This window comes from Lepisma saccharinum, chromosome 3, assembly GCF_977018435.1.
Source record: "Lepisma saccharinum chromosome 3, izLepSacc3.1, whole genome shotgun sequence".
NCBI classification, from domain to species: domain Eukaryota; kingdom Metazoa; phylum Arthropoda; class Insecta; order Zygentoma; family Lepismatidae; genus Lepisma; species Lepisma saccharinum.
Genome location: NC_139231.1, coordinates 54629758 through 54644133, shown reverse-complemented (window position 1 = coordinate 54644133; position 14376 = coordinate 54629758). Strand labels below are relative to the sequence as shown.

Sequence of the window (14376 nt, the reverse complement as noted above, 5' to 3'; positions counted from 1 at the left end):
TATAACAATTTGTAAGACGTATGGATTCAGCGTCAACCAGGATGTTGTTCACGCATCCAAAAGGTCAGTATGACCACCATTATTTTCATGGCACAAAATGACACGGCGCCATGACCTATGTGAGATTTTACGAAGCAAATTTTTTGTGATTGTTGTCTGAAAGGCTGCCCTAATAGCGTCCTTTAATTGTTCTGTTGTTTGGTATCGTTCTTGTGATACCTTTCCTTAATAATGCCCCAGAGGGCATTGTCACAAGACGAGAGATCAGGGCTTCTGGGAGGCCAATCCAGAGGTGCCGGATGATGTACCGATCCGCGTCCTATCCACCTATTGGGAAACACTTCACTTAAATATTCCCTGACAGCGATGGCATAGTGGGGCGGTGCTCCATCCTGTTGAAACCAGGAACGTCCCAGGAGATTCATTCTTTGGAGCTGTGGAACAAAAAATCCCCGTAACATGGCGAGATAGGAGTGTTGATTGACTACGCCATCGAAGAAATAGGGACCTATCAAGTGTTTAGCGGACATAGCGACCCAGAGCATCACATGTGGGGGGTTGTTTTCCAGCTCTTCGTAATAATGCGGATTTTCCTTGGACCAGAAATACACATTCCTTGCATGTGCACTTCGATATATTGCGCATTCATCGGAGAAGAAAAGGTCAGCCCGCTGCGGGAGTGTCAGAAATACCTCCAACATTCTTCCACATGCTGCATGTCGTCTACGCATGTCATCATCACTGAGCTCGTTGACGCTTGCTGGTTTAAAGGATTTCAATCCAAGATCCTTCTTCATGTGTCGTAACATTGTTGTTTTCGGGATTCCAAGCTCAGCAGACCGTTTGCGCAGTGACTTCTGTGGTGACCGAAGCACAGATGCCTCCACTCCTGTACATGTGCTTTGTCTTTTGGTTGGTGCACCAGGCCTCGGGTTGTCTTTGATACATCCCAACATAAACAGTTTCTTTTCCCAACGCAGTATTCTCACTTTTGGTGGTGCATTTTTTTGGAATCGTCTTGTGAAATCTCGTCGCACATCCTCCATGGTCTTGCCGGTATGTGGACGTTCATGGGCCCAAACACTGACAACAAGGCGCTCTTCTACATTGTAGGAGCTTGTGTCAGCCATCTCTGCAAAAGAAACACTGAATTAGAGATAACAAGATATTGATTCGGGGGGGTAACAAGACATATGGACCACCCTGTATGACTTTCACATAAGTAACAGAAGGTAAAGATTATGAGTTGTATCCATTTTAGGATAGGGCCTCCCTGATGGAGCTGTGGTAGCGTTGTCACTTTGTAATCAAGGGGTCCTGGGTTTGATACCCGGTGGGGCACATATTGGTTCGGATCCCACTTTAAATTGTAGGTCCAGTCCCGATTAGTCTTACTGTGCATAAAATGGACTTAAAACACCCAACTCAATGGAAAAAAAAACATTTTTGGATGGAAAGTTTTTCATTTTGTGTAATAAGGTACAGAAGAACAGCATTTAACAGGTCCACATACCTCCCATTGATTTAGTAAACATTTTTTACTGATAGTATAATGAAATAAACATCTGAAAATTGGAGAAAGTTACATTAATGTCTCACACACAAGTGGATGTTTTGAATACAAAACCCATATTTAAGGAAGTTAAATGTAAAAATAATAATGTTCTGATTAATATGATTAATGAATGTAGATCAAGCCCATACTTACATCCAAATTATTTAGAGAGAAAACGTTATTGTACTATTTGAATTGTACCATCATTGGGCATCTGTAAGTTGAACCCCAGCCATTTTTTCTGTGTATATACAGTGGAACCTCAATTTTACTTTATTCATGGGACCCACATGGAAAAATGTGAAAAGCATGAAAATGTATAATGGGGGAAATTGTAAAATCGTGGTACCACTGTATATTTTGTATATTGTGGTCATGAATGATTATTCACAATTGGATGTTTATTTATGGATTTCAGATGCAGATCACAATCTATTTGCAGTGATTTCATGAAGAAGTGTATCACAATTTAGACCATGGTTGATACATTTAATTCCAGACAGGTTCATCCGATATTGTTTATGTTGATACAGTAGTGCAATGCTTTTAAGACCTTTTTTTCTCTCCATACTTTACTTTCTTTGAAATTCGATGCCTAACTTGATGGACTTGTCCTTGGTTTGTGCGTAGAGTTGGATTACTGTAGACAGTATCATAAAACGTTTAATAACTCATTGGGTTTTCTGCTATATTTGTGTAATAGTAATGTAGGCAATAATATGTTCTGATGTTTTGATATGTTGAGGGAGACATGAGTCTGGATCTTGTCTCTTGAGCTCTGTGGGGGAAAAAAGAATCATATATATAGAGTTTTTATCCTTATGTCTGTTCATTATACTACGCTCAATTTCAGATTGTGTGGTTGCTCTCTGGAAGTGATGAGGAAATCCACATGTTTAGAGAAGACAAGTTAAACCATTGTTATAGTCAGGTAGATGTAACCGAGTACTTTCCTGAATTTGTTGACATGCCGAGCATAGTTTTATGGATTGATGTTCATTATTGCAAGGAATACAACAGGTATGTGGTTCTTTTATGTTATTGTTGGCAGTTACAAATTTATAAACCTAGTTGCTAGTAATGATCATAACATAAATTGTATGCTTTCCTGTATATATGGTATAATTATCATGCTAGTGGCAATACTGTAGAGATCAGATGTAGCAGTGAACAAACAAAAAAAAAAAGGATTAAATTAATTTAGTGCTGCAGAAGAGGATTTTATTTTTAAATGAAAATAATGTAGTTTGAAATAAGCATTGCAACTTGTATTTCTGTGATGTGACGAAAATATTGCCTGAATTTAAATGTAATAAAACGAGTTGTAATACAAAATAAACAAGAATGTTCCTGTACTGAAGAGTGCCTCCTCAATGGCATAGTAGTAATGTCATCAATGTGTAATCATACGTTCCCAGGTTTGATACTACTTTAAACTGTAGGTCCAGTCCTGATTAGCCTACTTGTGCATAAAGTGGACAAAAGTCACTCCTGTAAATTAGATGTGGGGAACAAGGAAGAAAACTGAACATGTCAAATGGTGGTATAGTGTGGTTTACAGTGGAAGTCCGATTTTATGTTCCATGATTTAAAAATTTCCCCATTACACATTCATGATCTCAACATAGCAAAATGTTATAAAATTTTCCCCAATTTTACATTTTCCTGGATTTTTTCCATCTTGGGTCTCCTGAAAAACATAAAATCGAGGATCTACTGTATTAACTCATGTTAACGTGAGGACATATTAGTGTCTCATGGATAATCTCAGACTAAAAAATGAGGAATGCAGCTGTATGAAGTTCATGGTGAAGCTGCAAAAATTTATGATCTGAACTTTCCAGCATGTGACCAAAGATTACTGCAGTGTCTAGGATCTATTGATAATCAATATTCTACTGATCCAATAGAAAATTGTAAATGCTCCATGAAGAGTATGTATGGTTCCTTCATCTTCTTGATTAATGTTTTTCTCCAAGTTATTTCAATTTTTTTTTCTCTGAAAAGGAAACTTCATATTTACTAGGGGTGGGACAGATTAATTGGAACTCTATCGTTATTGGGCCGAAATAAGCATATCTGTGTATTGGTTTATTGGTAAAATTAGATTATTTTACCGATCGATATATCTATAAATATCCTTTCTATCATTTTGCCATAATTTTGGTGGATAATCTCCATGCCCTATTTTTTAATAAAGTAAATGTCTAAATATGCAACTTCTCTTGCACTGCAGTCACCTTGAAACACACATTTATTCAGGAGGTCAATGAACCATTCAGGTCTTCAAGGACCATTTGGAAATTTATATTGGTATCAGCCAAAATTACATATCCCTAATATTTAGACTGAAAAAATTATTGGCAATTATATTGGTAAACAAATACATGCCTATACGAGCTGATACTAGTAGAGTACTTAAGAATGCTGATGCATCCATCATAAATTTTTAAAAATAAAGCAATAGAGGACCAATATGCCCCTAGTATTTTTTATACTTTATGGTGTTCCTTCCAAGGTTCCTTTGTTCCTTTAAAAGCATGAAGATTAAAATCTAGAAACACTATAGTATGTACGAGGGTGATTCAAATGAAAACGTTAATTAATTATTTATTATGAGGCAAATTAGGAAATACAGAAAAATTATACATACATCATTTTTCGACTTAGTCCCCATGATGTGCAATGCATGTATTCCAGCACTTCGGAAGTGCATGGATACCTCGTGAGAAGAATTCTTTTGGTTGTGACTGTAGTCACTCATGCACCGTGGTTTTCACCTCATCGTTGTTTCGGAAATGCTTGCCTCCCATCGCCTCTTCAGCCATCCAAACACATGAAAGTATCTGGGGGCGAGGTCTGGTGAATAAGGTGGGTGTATGGGACATTCAAATTTCATATCCTGGATTGTCGCAACCGTTAAACGGGCAGTATGCAGTTGGGTTGTCATGCAGTAACAATACACCTGAAGTCAGAAGTCCTCATCGTTGACTCCTGATTGCAGGGCAAAGGTGATTTTGGAGCAGATCTGCATAAGAAGTGCTGGGCACTGTTACTCACTTTTCCATTTAATGTTCAAAAATTACACCATTTGCATCCCAGAAGAGAGTGAGCATGACTTTTCCTGCTGATGGTTGGGTGCAGAAGTTTTTGGGTTTTTGTGATGAGCTATGGTGCCATTCCTTGCTCGATCTTTTTGCCTCAGGTTGCTGATAGTGCACCCAGGTTTCATCTCCTGTAACAATTCTTTCCAGAAGTCCATTACGTTCGACCTGGAAACAATGCAAAATTTCCTCACAGTCATCGACGCGATGGTCTCTCTATTCAGCAGTCAACTGACGTGGCACCCATCTCGCCGACACTTTATTGAATCGCAGCACATCATGGACAATATTGTGTGCTGAACCACACATCCAAAATGGCAGCTATTTCTTTCACAGTAATATGCCTGTTTTCCTTCACAAGCTCTTCCACTGCAGCGATGTTTTCGTTCGTCACTATACGGTGTGCCTGTCCTGGTCGCGGGGTGTCCTCCAAAGAAGTTACGCCGCTTTCAAACTTTCTACACCACTCGTACACTTGTTGCAGTGACACACAGGAATCACCGTACAGCACTTTCATCCTGCGATGAATTTCAACTGGTTTAACACCTTCACTACTCAAAAATAACACGTCACAGGTCGCTTCTCTAATGCGTTGCATGTCGAAAATGGGGCAGCTTTGCACTGACGCTGCTTCCTTCTTCAGTGTTGCAGCATCATGTTGCCATCTGTTGGTCATTCTTTCAACCACAAGGATAACTCCTGCCAACTTACAAACCAATCGTACAACTTTTCGGAATTTTATTGCACTTTTAAGGTTTTCACTTGAATCACCCTCGTATTTCACATTGATAAAACAAGTTTCTTTTGTTTTCTCTTACCCATAGAAGACTGTCTGCTGTAGGCTGTGAGTGTGGCTATGTGAGGATTTCTGTTGTTGATGTACTGAAAAGAGAGCTGATATCTTCATGGTCTGCAGGGTATGAAGGACCTGTTTCTACAGTTCGCTTTTTCACTCTTGAGCCCCTTGTGAAGTGTCCGGAGTTCCTTTTCAACCACGGGAATCCACAGAGTGAAGGTACATTTTTAAAATTTTTTTTGCATCTTACAGTTTATAATAATTATAAGTTTATCAACTGATAATTGGATCACTTCTGTGTGATCATAACTTGTGAACACTAAACTTGAAACTACTAAATGACGAAGAACGTATCACAAGTAATATTTTTATTTCAATGGATAACATTAGTACATGGTTCATGTAAATTTCGAATCTTAAGATAATAGGACATATAACAGTGTTATACAGGGTGTACACGATGAACTTCCAGGATTTTGAAGTGATGGGAAATTAAAATGAACACACCTGCACATTTTTTGATAATTTTATTGCAAAGAGCAACTCAAAAAGTTTCTTACAAAAAATTACCACACTTCTATGTTAGCACCTTTAGTGCCATGAAGAATATCTAGCTGGTATTCCACTTCGTGCCACATCCTTAATGTACCCCCAGAGGAGTGACATCTGGGCTACGTGGTGGCCAGGGAATGGGGCCCTTTGCCCAATCCAACAATCTAGAAAAGTTTCATTTAACACACGGGGAACAGGTACACTCTAATGACGATAGGAACCATCTTGTTGAAACACAATATTTTGATGATGTGCAATTTGCATAAAGGCAACTGTTCCAACATGTCCAGATAATTGTTCAGAGCACAAAGTGTCTTCACGAAAGAAAAATGGGCCTACAATCTTGTTATGCATCAGTCCACACCAAAAGTACAGTTTCGGGCTGTCCCTGATGTGCTCCAGAACGAACATAGGGGTTCTCTGATCCCCATATGCGAACGTTGTGTTTGTTAATTTTGCCTGAAATGTGAAACGTTGCTTGATCTGAGAACATTATTATGTTCAGAAACTCGGGGTTATCATCAATGTGAGAAAGAACATCGTTTGCAAAGTCAGTCCTTTTGGACTTGTCATCCACTTTAATTTCTTGACAAATCTTTTGCAGTTCTTTTGCAGCTTGCCTGATCGACTTCCGTGGGTTGCGGATGAACAAATCGCAAACTTGCTCAACTGTCTCATCGGAGACACGTGGCATTCCTCCCCCTGGCTTCTTCAACACACTCCCCATTTCCAGAAAACTTCTGTACCATGCCCTGATGCTCTTGTCCATTGGTGGTGTTTTGTTAAAGATACGCTGAAACTTTTGCTGCACCGTAACAATTGATTTTGACTCCGCAAAGCATACTACAGTGTGTGCTTTCTCTTGAGAAGATGCCATTTTCACAAAAGTGATGACAGCACTGCCAAGCATGACGTGCGCAAACTAAAAAAAACATACACACACAAACTTGAGTGTACATGGGCATACCCAAAAAAAAACGAACTAATTTTGTGGTGGGCAGAGCTTTTGTAGTACCACATTTTGCCACTAGGAGCGCATAGAGCAAACCTCCCTGAGTCTGTAAGCAGAGTTCCGTCGCTGAAGCAGGTCAGGACACGTTTTGGCGTAGTTTAGAGTGACAGCTGTTTTGTGTGATCGTCGTTTTTGCAATGGCTGATTTTCGGGAACAGCATGCAGCTGTGAAATTCTGCTTTTTGCTCGGAAAGAGTGGAACAGAAACTCTTGAAATGTTAAAAATGGCATACAAGGACGATGCTATGGGGAAAACTCAAATGTTTGAGTGGTTTTCCCATTTCAAGAATTGTGAAATGTCAATTGATGACAAACCTCGTTCTGCTCATCCTTCCACGTCCCGAACACATGACAATGTTGAAAAAATTCGTGAAATCATCAACGAAGATCGACGACGGACCATTGAACAAATTGTGGAGCTGTCGGGAGTGACTTGGAGTTCAGTGCAGCGAATTTTGACAGACGATTTGGGAATGAAAAGGGTGGCTGCCAAATTCGTGCCATGACTGCTGACTGCTGGACAAAAACAAGGCCGCGTGGAAGCAGGCCGTGCTTTGAAAGAAGTCCCAAAGTGAGAAGTCGTCCATTCAGAGTTTGTTCCGCAGGGTCAGACAGTTAACCAGGCTTTCTACTTGGAAGTTTTGAAACAATTGCAAAACAGTGTGTTCCTCACCCCCCTTACTCACCCAACCTTGCCCCGTACGACTTTTTTTTGTTTCCTAGAATGAAAGGTGACATGAAAGGAAAGCATTTTGCTGATGTTGCTGAGGAGAGAAAAACGACGGAGGCTCTGTCACGCATCACAAAAGATGACTTTAAAAAATGTTTTGAAAAATGGAATCAAAGATTGGACAAGTGTCTCAATGCAAGTGGAGAGTACTTTGAAGGGGATTGAAGGTTTGTACTTAAATTGTGAATAAATAAGTTCACAAAAAAATTAGTTTGGTTTCTTTTGGGTATGCCCATGTATATGGCACCAAATACATAAGACGGGATTGTCGTAACTTTATTTTTTTATTTTTAACATTGCGTCGAAACCCCGGAGGTTCATCATGTACAACCTGTAGTTTTGTTTCTCGTAATTTACATCTACGTAGACAAAGTTTTTTTAGAGGGAAGTTAATATTATTTCTAAAAGAAGAAAAGAATTGTTAATAAACAGTTGAGGGGCCAACTTACAATTCTGTGCTTGAATGCTGACCAGCTGTTTGGTATTTCATTATTTTTTTTCATGGACTTCATCTAAGCATCACTCATCTTCCAAGACATGAGGAATGTCATTTTTCTTTATTTATTCATTTCTGTGTGTTTGTCATGTTACTAACTTAAAGACTTAGTGGGAAAAAAATAGGACACATAAGAACATGGATTATTGAAAAATTAACAGCAAAGAAAATAATAGCATTAAAAAATCAGGGTTCTGCATATGGGCAGGCATCTTTCTTAAGATCTACAAATGCAATCTTAATTTTCAACTTTTGATTTTAGGGTTAAGCAAGAAAGATGAAGAACGTAATATTGTGGACTTGGATATTCACTGCCTTGTGACAAATACTCTTCAGTCTTCAGTCGTATATATGTAAGTTCATTATGGGCATATTTATTCTTATTCTACATAATATTACACATCTTGTATATTCATATATGATTAGCATATAGTCAAAATTGGACACTATGTGTCAAAAGAGCATAGTTTTTATTTCTTGTGATATGGTGGGGATTGAACAAACCTTCAACAAATAATAACCAGTTGAGTTTGCTGCTTTCAGAATTTAATTGTTTGTAGATCGTCTGTATAGTCACATTCATAGTAGCACTAATGAAAATTATATTTTTGCCTTGTTGTGACAAAACTTTTTATTAATCAATGTTTTGACAATTTTACAAGCGTCTTTTTAGAGTTCCATAAATATTAGTACTGAGCCAATACTGATGCTGTATATCGGTATCAGCTGATATCAGTTAAAATGGTATCAGGAAGTAATGATTGGAATTTATTTACTGATACTGGCCAATACTTTTCTGGAAAACAAAAAAAAAAAAAATTGTGATTACATAACATGTATTTTAATATTCTGATGTAATTCTTGAATACTTTAAATTAAGGATGGGACAAATTGATCAGTACTCTATCGATATCGGCCGATATAAGCATATCGATTTATCTGTAGAATTACTGATTATTTTACCGATCTGATATATCTAAATATCTTATAATGTAGTGCAAAATTCTGCCAATTTTTTATAACTTCATGGATAATCTCCATGAGTTACTTTTTAAAAAGTAAATATTCAATGTCTTTTGCATTGCAGTCACCTGGAAACACATTTATTAAGGAGGTCAAGGAGCATATGGAATTTTATATCTGATCAGTGGAATATCAGCTATCGATATCGGTAAATTTTATATCCGTACTTTATCGGTATTGGATAAAATTGGCCCATCCTTACTTAAATTGATTCTTATAATTAGATACTTAAATCGATTCTTACAATTAGAATGGAATAAGTAGAGAGGCAGCACTTCATTCCTACGCGTCAGCAAAAATTCGATGCGACTGGTGTTATGTTACATCCGGTGTAGCGGGGTACGAGCTGCTTTATTGTTGAGTCAGCAGAACGTGTCTGATCACGTTGAAGACATCGGAAGCGGTGGGGGGAGGGGGTCAATGGATTTGTCACGTTGTTTCTTGATGTATGCTAACCTAACACGTGCATATGTTTGTGTGTGTGTGGAGGAAATGCGCGCGCAACCATTGCGTATGATTCAAAGACATGAAGAAATGATTTACAGATGGCGCCGAAGGTGCTTTACCCCGAAAGCTTAGCGGCTAAGGTTATTGCTCTGTAAAACAAGAGGCGTCGAGGGTTCGATTCCTGGTAGAGTCAATATTGATTGATTGATAGATTGAGTTAGTTTTTTTAAGTCCGTTTTATGCACGGCAAAACTAATCAGGATTGGAGCTACAGTTGAAAAGTGGTGATTCGGACCACTATGTGCCTCCACCGAGTATCGAACCTGGGACCCCTTGATTACAAGTCGACGATGTCAATATTGAATGGTCTCGATTAGCCTGTGTGTAAATAAAGCCAACAAAATGGTTGAGTTCGAAAATCGAGTTGGGTTAGTGGTTAATGTTGTCACTTGGCAATGAAGAGGTCGCGGGTTCGATTCTCTAGGTAGTTAAATTAGGCCAAATGTTTAATCCCGCCATTATAGGTTCCGATTAGTCCATCTGTGCATAAATAGTGATTGAATAAAATCAATATGGCGGCCTTGGGGTAGTGGTTAATGTTGTCGCCTGGTAATGAAGAGGTCACGGGTTCGATTCTCTAGGTAGTTAAATGATCCAATTGTTTTGTCCCGCCATTATAGGTCCCGATTAGTCCATCTGTGCATAAATAGTATTTGAATAAAATCAATATGGCGGCCGCGTTTTGTGTTTAGCGGCGGCGGCGACCGGGGTGCGGCGCGGCGCAGGACGGAGCGGGGCGGCGCGGGGGTGTTTTTTATTCCGCGAGATGTTTCAACCAAGTGGTTGAGGGTTCGATTCCCAATGTTGGTGAAAATTGGATATTCAATTGTATTTGTTTAAAAGTTCCGATTAGCTTTTTGTGCACAAAGAGAAAATGAACTAATTGGAAATAGGATGTTTATGCTGTAATGAAAAGGTCCCGGGTTCGATTCACAATGTCAAATTGGCTGATAATGATGTTGTTTTAAAAAAAAAAAAGAAGTGTGTTGAGTCCCCATTAGTATTTAGGCAGGAACAGATATTAAAAATCAAAACAAAATGCCTTTTGATTACAACGCAAAGACTTTACCGCTAATGTATAAAGATAAATTAGAATCTGTTGTTTTGCCGTGTGGGGCCCCAGTACCGATTAGCTTAAATGCATAAAGAGTAGGTAAAATAAGCAAGATGGCCGTCACTATTGTTTTGTGATCAAAGAGGAGTCACAGGTTCGATTCAATCAAAGGGGGCAACATTCTATGTTTCAATTTCATGTAAAAGTCTAAAGTTATGTTTCGATTAACCTCAATGCATAAAGAGGAATTAAACAAAAACAAGCAAAATGGCGACAGATGTGATAAAAGAAAAATTGAATTAGTTTTTTATAGTGACAAGAAAAAATAGCGAATCATTGTTAGAAATAGAATGAAAATAAAGATACTTGCCTTTGCGTGTCCAGCGCTGTGCAGAAAAGCTCTCATGCTTTATCTCCGACAAGTCCACAATACACATTTTTTTTTTTATTGTATAGTTAATTATTAATGTTGTTATTAACACAGATTCTTACCAGTGTGAAGAAAAGCTCTCATGCTTTATCTCCGACAAATCCACAATACACACTTTTTCATTATATAGTTAATTATTAATGTTGTTATTAACACCGAGTTTTACCAGTGTGAAGAAAAGCTCTCATGCTTTATCTTCGACAAGTCCACAATACACACTTTTTCATTATATAGTTAATTATTAATGTTGTTATTAACGATTGTTACCAGTAAAAATATAAACCATGAGGATTTTTTAAAGGGGTGATAAGTGAAAAAAAGCCAAGACATATATTTTATCCCTGTTTATTACCAATATTTACAAAATTCAAAAGAGCCGCACACACACACACACACACATACATATGTAAAATGTTTATATTGTGTCACCAGTTTATCAGCATGTTATTTAACAAGTTTTTATTCTTCAAGTTTGTTCACTCACCCACATAAGGAATTGTGTCACTATCATATCCATTTTCTGCTGCAACCACTGAATTAAAATGTTTCACTATTTTTTCCACAAGCATGTTCTCGCAAAAAACAAACACTTCTTTGGAAAGTCTTTTTCCGTCGATGTTTTGTATAGACAAAGGCTCAGGTTTTGTACATCCATGTAGATGGGAAAGCACAAACTTCTCCTTATTACATGCATGGACAGGGGAAATATCTGTGCAACCGAAACATTGTTCGCGAAGGTCGAGAATGCAAGATTCCACACAGTTTCCAAAATATGATTTCAGATACGGCGACACTGTTTCACACATAACTTTCGCATGCTCGATGCACACAAATATCTTAATAAAGTTCCGCCACGAACTTTCTGCGATGAACACTATCTCCAGGGAACCGTAAGCTGGTTTCTTCCTTATAATGATCTGACGGCGATTGTACAGTGTGGTTATCAGCAATTCATGTTGCTCACTTAGTGGGTAGGAAACACGAGGCTGCTCACCTGGAATAGCGATGTAATTGTCAATTACTGGAAACAATTCCTGAAGAGCGTGCCACTCCTGCAACTGTAGTTCAACACCGGCCGCCCCGCTTCTGTGTAGCCTGACCACAGGTTGGAAATCCAGATGAGAGGAAAGTCCGATTGAGATAACTTTTGTTTTCGAAGCATTCAAATAGTAGACGTGATCAAATAATATCGACTGGCGTATAAGACTAGTTACTTGTTTTTGTTCTTCAGGTAAATGCTGATCGCTCTCTTTCTGAAGAACCCCCTTGAAATTAGTGTACGGTTGAAATATTTTTTTCAGCGGCATCGAAATAGAGGATTCCATGACTAAGAACTGCGAGATACTGCATGTCGCAGCGTGCAGGTATACATTTGAAGAAATGCGTGGGTGTGTTTTTGAGACGCATGCGCGCGTAGCAAACCAAGCATGTGCTGGACAAAAAAGGTGGAGGGGGCGGGGCATTACAAAGATCAATGGTGAGAGAAAAATCAGCAGAATATCATAAACGTCATATTGAGGAAATTAATTTAATTAAAGCATCAACCGCATTGTCGATCTGAAATTATGTTTATAGACAGGGGGCAAAATGGAAAATATCGACGATGTTCTAGTATTGGATTGTTTCTGTATTTCCATCGGTATAATCCTCCACCACATTTGAAGCATACTGTTTTATCCTCTTTTTGAATGTAAAATAATCCTGCTTCGGACAGAGCTTCTACAAACGGGAATTCTTTTGATTGCCAGTTTCTGAAAGAGGACAATCTAGCATTGAAAGATCCCATCTCTGGATATTGCATCATTGTTCTGTAAAGACACAAAACAAGATAAATATTATAAGTAAGCTGTTGTAAACTGTAACGCTACAAAATTATTAATATACTATTAGGACTATATGTAACTTGTATAAAATTTCAAACAGTATTTACTGTCAATATTATCTAGTATACGTACCGAGTATTATAAATTTAATTTACGAGTCAGCAAATAAGTTGATATAATATTGTCGTTTTTTATCGGTACTGGGAATAAAATTTGAAATTTATGCATGGGTTTACCAGAGGCTCTATGGAATAAATACAGAAAACAGTAATGCCCACAGTACACAGACCCGTAACTTTGTATCTGATGAGTGTTGTACGTATAGAATTTAGAGTTATTTTCCAAAAATCGCAAATGGTTATGCACATGTGGAGGTTTTCCGTAACTATCAAAAAATTCCCCCCGGGAGTTACTGTCTATGTAAATTGCTACCCAGTGCTTCCCGGGGCTATCTTTGGGATCTGTATTTACAATCAACGCTGCTGGTAGTTCCACATGTACAGGTAATTCATTAGCTGCGAAAACCCCAACATGATGATTGTCAAAGGCTCTATTTGATATTAACCTGTGAAGCAAATTTAAAGTCGACAGCATTGCTGGACACTAAATAGTAATATTGTGCAACTCACCTTTTTATACTTCAAAGTAGACGGTACACGTCACAGTAGATTCCAGAACCAATTTGATCTGGGCCACCAAACTGTTTATCGTTGTTGAAACAATGGAGAGCTATCTAACACAACGCTGATGCTCGGAATATGTAGGCGGGGTTTACAAACGCGCATGCGTACAATGCTATCTGGCATTTGTTGTGCTGTTGTAAAATGAATTTTGTACTATAAGAAAATTGTCTGTATGTATGTGTGTGTGTGTGTATATATATATATATATATACAGATACACACGCATATTTATTTATTGATGAAGTGTGTGTGTGTGTGTGTGTGTGTGTGTGTGTGTGTATATATATATATATATATATAATACAATACAATATAATATATATATATGTAATTTGAAGATACAACATATCAGTAAAATCTAACAACTAGAAAAATATTCATAACATTCGACTTTTGTATTATATGTAATTTAAAACATTCTTCACAGTTTGAGAAATGGAGTGCTTGTGGAAACACCCGTTCTCTGCAATATTGGCTGGTCCATCAGGATGTGGAAAGACATATTTTGTGAAGCATTTTCTCCAGTGTTTACCCCAAATAGTAAATGTAAAATTCAACAATATTTTGGTGTGCTACGGGGAATGGCAATCTGCATACAATGATTTCCCTGG

General features: G+C 38.0%; 1 protein-coding gene across 1 annotated transcript in view; it reads left to right on the top strand.

Annotated features, from left to right (window-relative positions):
* LOC145985050 (KICSTOR complex protein kaptin-like) overlaps positions 1-14376 on the top strand; it is a 67007-nt gene that overhangs the window by 19429 nt on the left and 33202 nt on the right. Inside the window, exons 5-7 of the mRNA XM_083118571.1 lie at positions 2409-2575; positions 5484-5674; positions 8508-8598. Coding sequence (XP_082974697.1) covers positions 2409-2575; positions 5484-5674; positions 8508-8598 — 449 coding nt within the window. The remainder of the gene's footprint in view (positions 1-2408; positions 2576-5483; positions 5675-8507; positions 8599-14376) is intronic.